The 8,283-nt window shown below is 38.4% G+C and overlaps 2 protein-coding genes across 2 annotated transcripts; one reads left to right on the plus strand and one right to left on the minus strand.

The window, feature by feature from the left end:
• Positions 1-963: 963 nt before the first annotated feature.
• Positions 964-4,782, plus strand: LOC119746462 (EF-hand domain-containing protein D2-like). Its single transcript, XM_038223424.1, has 4 exons — positions 964-1,320; positions 1,754-1,901; positions 3,173-3,325; positions 3,868-4,782. Exons 1-4 carry the CDS (start codon positions 1,142-1,144, stop codon positions 4,021-4,023), a joined length of 636 nt encoding a protein of 211 aa, XP_038079352.1. The 5' UTR covers positions 964-1,141; the 3' UTR covers positions 4,024-4,782.
• LOC119746463 (eukaryotic translation initiation factor 5A-1-like) lies at positions 4,144-6,704 on the minus strand. The gene is made up of 4 exons (XM_038223425.1): positions 6,141-6,704; positions 5,566-5,670; positions 5,212-5,343; positions 4,144-5,000 (listed from the first exon to the last, which is right to left on the minus strand). The coding sequence occupies exons 1-4, from the start codon at positions 6,366-6,368 to the stop codon at positions 4,938-4,940; spliced, it is 528 nt and encodes a 175-aa protein (XP_038079353.1). The 5' UTR covers positions 6,369-6,704; the 3' UTR covers positions 4,144-4,937.
• Positions 6,705-8,283: the final 1,579 nt, after the last annotated feature.

Here is an 8,283-nt window from a genome sequence, read left to right on the forward strand (position 1 = left end):
TTTATTCTTTGCTTTGGGACTCAATGTATCATAAGGAAGTATTAGCGTGGAATTTTGACATGCTAATTTATAGCTTTGTGAATTGTATTTAGATTGTAACTTCTCCTGGTTTGCAACTAAACTGTACCTGGGATCGGTATCAAGGGTTGCAGTATGATTTCGAATCTAAAATCTTAAAACATCATGTTCATTACTTTAATCTTACTAAAAGTAGAAACTGATATTTTTGTGTGCATCAGATCGCACAAGTATATCTTTTAATAAATTACACCTGTTTCTACACCTTACAGTAATTGATTAATTTCATTTTCCCCCTTTTAATTCACGAGTGCCAATTACGTTTGTTTTGTGTTGAATGTCACTCAAATTGCATCGTTCCATAAATACCATTTGAGGGACTATCAAGTTGATGAACAATTGAAAATCTTATTTGTTCATGGGATACGTTTAGTTTGTTAAATATTTACATTGATTCGTAAATTGGGCCTTGTTTAAGACAGTTTGTTAATATATAGTATTGAATTTGTACACTCATTTTGAAACAAATGATGTTTTTAACTAATGCGGTGCTTGCAAGTAATTATTGTATAAATTTGTACTTATTTTCGTAAATAAAATCATTTTAAGCTTTGCAAATATTTAAAACAGATTCATATTGCATTCATAAATAAGTTTATTTGGTTTTGTCATCTTCATTATGTTTGGAGCTTTCGAAACATTGTAAATAAATATAAAAACCTGCACACGTATATTGTTTCTAATTTTTCATCACAAATAGGCCCTAGAATCTAGAATATCAAATGTTTTGAGTTACCGTAACAAAAAATGATTCTCTTCCAACGAATCTGAAATGCCCTACTCGTACAAACATAACATTATTTTTTCTGGATTTCACTGGAGGGCGCCATAGCATTTCAAGACAGCTGCGCGTTGGACAACCGATGACGCAACAAAGACGCGCGCGCTACCATAGGTAACAAGCGTCAAACGCATTTGGGCGCGGCACCGCGTTCACTGTACCAGCTATCTGCGCTTGGTACGTAAACAGAGTATCACAACTTTTGTCCTGATTGCAACAAACCAAGAGAGTCGCAGGGCTTTATTTTCAAAATTCAATCCTGGTGATTACTTGGGGGACAGTATGGCTGATAACGAACTCGCTAACCGTCTTCAGAATCGGATTGCAGTCGAAGAAGGGAAAGATGTGGATAAGAAGATGAGAGATTATCGAGATCCGCACGAGGAGTTTGCGCATCCCTACCCAGAGTTTAGCGAGTTTACACGAGAACAATGCGCTATGTATGAAGATATGTTCGCACAGTAAGTCACAGCCAACGCTACCATTCTAGTAAAAAAAAAGAGATGGGATACACCTCAGCAACATAAAAAAGGATTGAGAATAGCATAATGAAAAACGACGCGAGCCTATGTCTTACTCTATACTTGATATTAATCTTATTTCAAATTACTTATACGATACCATTTATTATTGAGTCTACAAGCTAGCTGAGACCAAGTAACAAACTACATGTACCTCAAAATATGGACAGCGATTATTTTGTTAGCATTTATGTTTGACAAATTGATAAATGTAGCTTTTTTTTTAAGAATAAAAACTGGCAATACAATGTCATAAATGCGTCAATGAATAGCTTTTGCCGTTGCTATTATAGACTATCTTTTGTAAATGCACTAAACCAGGGCGGGTAAACAAACTTCGATTTAAGATGAGTGGATTTTTGTTTTGAAAAAGGTACGATGAGAACAAAGATGACTTTCTGTGTTACGACGAGCTGAAGGCCATGATGGAGAAACGAGGTCAACCACTGACCCACCTTGAACTCAAAAAACTCATCGTAACATTGGATGAGGATCAAGATGGAAAATTCAACTTTAGAGAGGTATACCAGGGTACACAGACCGAGGGCGCTGTTTATGTTATATATGCCAGCTAGTACTATCATGCAGGACTTCCAGGCCGTTGTTCATTTCTAATTTGGATTAAAGATGAAACAAACAAACACAAAATTATATATGATGGTGTCACAATAATTTAGTCACAAGAAACATTAGAATGTTTTGACCTGACACAGTTTTGTCGTTTGTTTTCAAAGTCCATGGGGAGTCGTGAAACATTTTCAGAGTTTTCTAATAATTTGGAAATGCATCACAGCACAAAAGTCATGTTTTAAAACATTAGTTGAGGTAATTTGTGGTTCAAATTGCGGCGTCCGAATTCTGCATTCTACTCTAACAATACTTATTTGGACAAGTTCTTGAATCTTGAAAAGGCATGATATTAACATACAAACAAGGCAGCAAGCAAAACCAGAACTAGAGGGCGCCATTAAACTTCAACGGTGGTAATGAAAGCTTACCTACAATAATCCGTGTAAGATTTGCACAATAATGATCTGACCGATTGTATGATGTGAAGTTGCAGGTTTAGCTTGAAGGAACCTCGTGGGCGTGGCTACGGTAGAATGATCAAACCCAGTTGTGTGTTGTGCTATGTCCGAAACATCCAGTTCAGTTTGATTACGATGGCTGTACAACTCCAACAGTTTTTTTGTAATGAGAACATATGACGGTTTACAGTTTGAAGTTTCCAATTAGGCTGAGACTCTTAAGTTCGTCTTGTTCAGTGCCATGCCACAAGCAAGTACAAAGTGGCTGTTGTGACAGGCACCGTGTCTGTACGTATGGATAACACCTCCATGCATGTATGTTAACAACTGGTAAACGCAAAGATGCCACTTTTTATCATTTTTCAAAAACTTGCCATCTGCGCGAAGTATGCAATTAACAATGCCCCGCATGTTATCAACAGAGGGCGGGTAGTCTTTTCTTCGGACAACCATTAAAAATCTATCGCGCAATGTTGAGAGGAATGCTGGGGACCCTTGGACACATTGTAATTGCATATTTAAAAGGATTTACGTATTTTTGAGAGGGAAGTCGCTTTTAGATTTTTCCACGACTGTTTAATTTATAGGCCTAATACTAGCGGGTCGTTGACTTTTACCTCGTAACTTAAAAGGTCATCAATATTATAAGGGCCACCTAACGTGGTACTGGCCTCAAGTTTCATTCAAACAAAAGTACTGTTCGACCATGTGATTACTGACAACGTAACCATTCCATTTTTTTTTTCTTGAAAACTTTGGTACAGTTCATGCTGATGTGGATTAAGTGTCTGAAGGACGAGATGCCTGAAGGGACAGGATACACCAAGATTGTGGCCACCAATGAGATCGTCTTGGCTAAGCCTGCTTCTGTTGATAAGGCGGGAGTAGGAGGAGCTAAGAAACTCTTCGAAACCAAGGTTGGTAGCTTTAATGGAGTGTGCACGAACACTAGACGGCGCTCCATAACCACTTGTCAGGCGGTGGCGCTATGCCGGGGGCCAGTTGTGCTGACCCGGAAAACAAAACAATCATCCAATAAGAACTAAGAGAAATGAAACATTCCCATCCGGATTAATGTTAGTTCTCGTTCCCGTAAAATATCGATGTTGGAGGGACTGGGAACCAGTCTAATCCGGATTCGGCCATTAAAAGCCCTGCCTACTCGCGTTTGTGCCCATTTTATTTTGTTGCAGTGCGCATGATCGAATTGGACCGAGTAACCGTGATCACCTGACCAAAAGTCGTGATCTTATTGGACAATTAATGAACACCGGTTTTTTTTAAATTTTTGACAGAAGGGACGGGTCCACTAGATGCAATGTGCGCCCTTCAAGTTGCATAGGATAATAAGGAGTAACGACCAAAGAAAAACCTCTGAATCATTAATTATTTGGATGGATGGGTTTTTGCGGGTATGGCGTAGACCCACAATGTGTTATTTTCTTGTCTTGGTTTGCAGGCTCGAGCGGGGGATGATAAACAAAACTTGGATGATGAGATAGTTTCGGAGCAGAGGAAAGAGTACGAGAGGAAGAGGCAGGCAAAGAGAGATAAGGAAGCAGCGGCGGCCAAGAAAGCAGCATTTGCTAACCGTGGCGCCATGTTTAATAATTAGATGAGTCTCCATGGCAACTAAGCAGCAATCTGGAACAATTTTTATCATCCAATAAAACAACTGGTCCGTCTTTCTCTTTTCAATGAGATACACTTTCACAACTACAATATTTTTTTTGTAATGCTTCATCTTTCGTACACGTGGACATTTATTTCAAAAATAATAATTGATCTGGCTCCATATTAAATGAGAAATAAGTTGACTATAATTCACAAATGATTATCTAACTTTCAGATTAGCATTTTCGATCAGACACAAGGCATCCTTAAATTCATTTACATCTAAAAGTTGTTACGATTGTTTATTTAATATTGGATTTGTTTGAATGGGTTGAAATTTAGTGATTTGAGTTTTTCAATCTCTCTCAAATGAAATTTGCTAAATGTACAGCTTGCAAATATTATGGTCATCATCCTTATAAGCATTTTAAGCTGACTAAAGACTGGCTAAAGGAGTAATATTACTAGAGATCACGAAGCCTTTAAGAAATCAAAGAGATTACCAAATTGAAACCAACATTCGATATCATTATAAAGGAGCTAAATTACTAGTCATGCATGCAAATATTTATATTTTGTAAAACCAAGTATTTTATCAGGCGGGTGGGTTTGTTCGTTTTTTTCTCTCCAAGATTTTTATTATTAGTGGACCGAAAATACATACGATAACAATTACATTTTGAGCATAATAAAACTAGGGGAAACATCTAAAGCTAAAGCACTGATGCTACATTTGAGACATAATTCCTGATTAAAATGAGATAAACAATGTCTAATCTATTTCATGCATAAAAGCATAACTGACTAAATTCTACGCGAAAATGTTTGGTAATCCTCGCAGCGCAATCAGTAACATGATTTATAATTGCCGGTGATTACCGATGCCGGCCGATGGCCGGCAAAGTTTGCCGATTTTTATTTGGGCAGTTTCTTCAAACCGCAAATCATATCCCGGTCCATGGAGGTCATCAAGGTCACCTGACAAAGAAGGAAAGTGACGACAAAATCCTTAATCAAAAAATAGACCATGTAAAAGAAATGAAATCGACTAGTAACTAGTTTTATATTTTACACCTACCCAATGACCATTTTATTTTCATCTCCCACCCGACGACTGTTTTATATTCCTCTCTCAGTTATGTTGCCCCGAACGAATTGAATAATTTATCAGAAACTTCAAATAATTTACCATCAACTCCTCCTCGGCTTCGAAGCGAGTTTTGATCTGGGTGCCGAGCTCTCCCTCCGGCAAACGAATGTCGCCCCTGGAGATTCCCTTGTTATCCAGCAGGTTCACACATTCATCCCAAACGCCAATCACCTGGGACAGAGAAAGAAATAAAATGGAACAGACCGAGTGTGATGTTACTTGTTCCAACATCATTATTTCAGTCACATCTAAAAGAACCGATTTTCCTATAACGGCTTTCAGCAATCCTTTCTGAAACATTGTCCGTATTTTGACAGACCTCAATCTAGATTCAGATTTGCCTTATCTGCTCCCCCTCCTTCGGTAGAAATTTCAAAATCTTCCTATACATACCTGATAATCCTCACGCTTGACGTGAGGCACAGACATAGTGTGAGTGGATGGACAGAAGTCTTCATATTTCTTGCCAGTGAAGATATCTATGCCCACGATGTGAACCTGCAGTACGAGAAAGGATGAGGTTATTTGACAAAACTTGGACATCATGTGCCTTTTTCTCTGCTTTTGATGAAAATAAATGTTATTGACCAAAATTACAGTAATGCAACTAATTTTAGACTAATAATAAAGCAGAATGAGTATGGGTACTCAGGAGAAATCAAAGCCAAGAACTTCTTCTTCACAGTGAATTGAGAGACGGTTTGCCCTATAAGGTGATGCAACATCAGTCTCCAATCCCAAAACTGGAGGGAGAAATTTCGCCAATCCTTGCCAATCTTAACCATTTATTTTGTCAAAGCTTGCATTTAGCCCGAGTTCCAAATTTTCTTTAACTCATTCTTAAAATTTCACAATCAACTCCTGCACCAACATTCTTGTAAAACCTGAGAAGAGGCACCAACATTTTTGTAAAACTGAGAAGAGTTTTAAGTCCTGAAATGTTTCTTCCAAATACAGTGCCTTCTTACCTTGGCATGTCCATGCTTTCCTGGTTGAGATGTGGACATCTCAACGATCTTACAAGGTTGTCCTTTCATCATCACATGACCACTTTTGCGCAGCGCAGAACACTGAATCGGGAAGGTCTTAGATGCTCCGGCGTCGCCACCCTCACAGTCATCATCGATGTCAATCACGTCGATTGGAGCGGCTGCAGCTTTCTGCGTCTTCTTACTCGCTTTAGTCTTCCTCGGCATTTTGACTTTTTTTTTCTCAGAAGTACAACGAATTGAATTCTTGGTTGTTTTTAAGTCAGTTTTTGATGTTTGGAGATCACTGGGCGTGTCAGCCAATTCCACTTGCTGTATGCTTAGAAACACGACCTTCGGAAGCTTTGCATGACTTGAACAATTTGCGAAGTGAGATTCTACTAGACCCTGGCATAGAGGCCGTCAAATTCAGTCTTGGAAAAGGAGTGGAAAATGTCTAAAACATGATATGCTTCAAAGGAACGTTGTGTAGAGAAGGCAGAAATGAGCGAATTGTGCTGTGTCTGTGCTGCGTCAGTGCTTATATCGCGCTACTATTATAATATTTCACTTGGTTGTGCAATATAAATGCGCTTCGTCCTGACTCAAAGTAAAAGGTCTCGTGACGTCACGAACGAACTTTGCGCACAGACAACACGCGTGACTGCATACATGTACATGCCGCTCGTATTATGCGAGTACACATGTACTGTACATTGTACATCTACATGTACTTCGGTGTAATAGAAACTGTACTTCGGTGTAATAGAAACTGCTATGCGTGGAAGTCATGTTAATTCATAAAATCCGAAATTCACAAGGATTATAACTCTGATTAGGCCAACAAAAAAAGTCTCCGGTTTCTGGTATGGAGCTTGCCCAAAAAGTGGTGCGGCGACGCGGCTTTTTTTTTTTTACCTGTTTTTTTTTGCTTCAAAATTAATGTCGGCTGACTGCAAATGGTGCCCGACTAAACTTTGTGCAAATATATGGGAGTCCAGAGAGGCCACATAAAACGTATTCTCGATCATAACCCTATCTAAAAACACATTAAAATTGTGCAGCAGCAGGATTTCAGTCAAACCAGTGAGTTTGGCGGTTTTAAGACATCATCTTTCATTGAAAAAAAAACTTTTTCATTTTGCCGAAGCGCATGGCTACGGCGACGCGCATACCAGAAACCGGAGACTTTTTTTTTGGCCTTAAGTTTTCTTCTTTCCAAGTTTGTAGAAGCACACACACTCTTATACAGTTTACAAGCCTCAATGCTTTGCATCCCCCCCCCCCCCCGACGAATTAATACTAGTTTTCCTTCGCAATATTGACAATGCGAATTATACAAAAATCACTACATCGACAAAATGAAGACATGGTACATATTTAATCAAACAAAAGTTGTGAACTTCGTTTTTATTATCTTTATGATTAAGGTTAGCAAATTAATGGGGAATGAATGTCAAATTCTCAGCTAAGGACTTGCTTTTCAGTGCCAGATATGTACAGAAATGTTTTAATGCAAAATGTAGCATTACATGTATATAGACCATTCATAAAAAACGAACAAACTACAATGATTTAATAGTGAGATTTAATTTGAAGACTCATATCAAATTTCTGAATATACATTAAGGATTGAATTGAGTCAACGGACAATGAAGCAGCATTGAAGCTTTTTTTGAGAGTGACCTGTTTTTAGGACGCCCCTTACGGTATAATCTACAAACAAGTCATGACGGCAACTGAAACGTAATCGAATGTTCAAAGACCCGTCATACAATGTACATGTACATGGTATTTGTACCTTACAACATGCCACACTGGTAACCATTAGGTCTAGCGCCTCATGGAACAGCATGAACAATCACACATAACGAAGCATTGCGTCACAGTCACACTCTACATGCATTTGGGGTCAAAGTAAAAAAAAAAAACGCACAGGTTAGGCCTACCATATTTTACGTTAAATTAAAAACAAAATCAAAATGTTAAGGAAAACTGAAGTAAGACCATGCAACACTTAAATGATTGCCTTAACGACGATATAAAGAAAACCAAACATTTCTTTGACACGTACATATCCGCTGCAACTATCTCACAATCGTGTCACTCCTTGTACATGTAAATGACTAGATAGTTGCACCTA

The sequence above is a fragment of the Patiria miniata genome, unplaced genomic scaffold (assembly GCF_015706575.1).
Source record: "Patiria miniata isolate m_02_andy unplaced genomic scaffold, ASM1570657v1 HiC_scaffold_7, whole genome shotgun sequence".
Lineage (NCBI taxonomy): Eukaryota > Metazoa > Echinodermata > Asteroidea > Valvatida > Asterinidae > Patiria > Patiria miniata.

Excerpts from the sequence above, each read along its gene's own strand:
- LOC119746462 (XM_038223424.1), top strand. The coding sequence starts at position 1,142 with ATGGCTGATAACGAACTCGCTAACCGTCTTCAGAATCGGATTGCAGTC. Across the intron at positions 1,321-1,753 it reads TATGAAGATATGTTCGCACA|GTACGATGAGAACAAAGATG; the intron begins GTAAGTCACAGC and ends GTTTTGAAAAAG. Across the intron at positions 3,326-3,867 it reads AGAAACTCTTCGAAACCAAG|GCTCGAGCGGGGGATGATAA; the intron begins GTTGGTAGCTTT and ends CTTGGTTTGCAG.
- LOC119746463 (XM_038223425.1), bottom strand. The coding sequence starts at position 6,368 with ATGCCGAGGAAGACTAAAGCGAGTAAGAAGACGCAGAAAGCTGCAGCC. Across the intron at positions 5,671-6,140 it reads GAAAGCATGGACATGCCAAG|GTTCACATCGTGGGCATAGA; the intron begins GTAAGAAGGCAC and ends CTCGTACTGCAG. Across the intron at positions 5,344-5,565 it reads TCAAGCGTGAGGATTATCAG|GTGATTGGCGTTTGGGATGA; the intron begins GTATGTATAGGA and ends TCTCTGTCCCAG.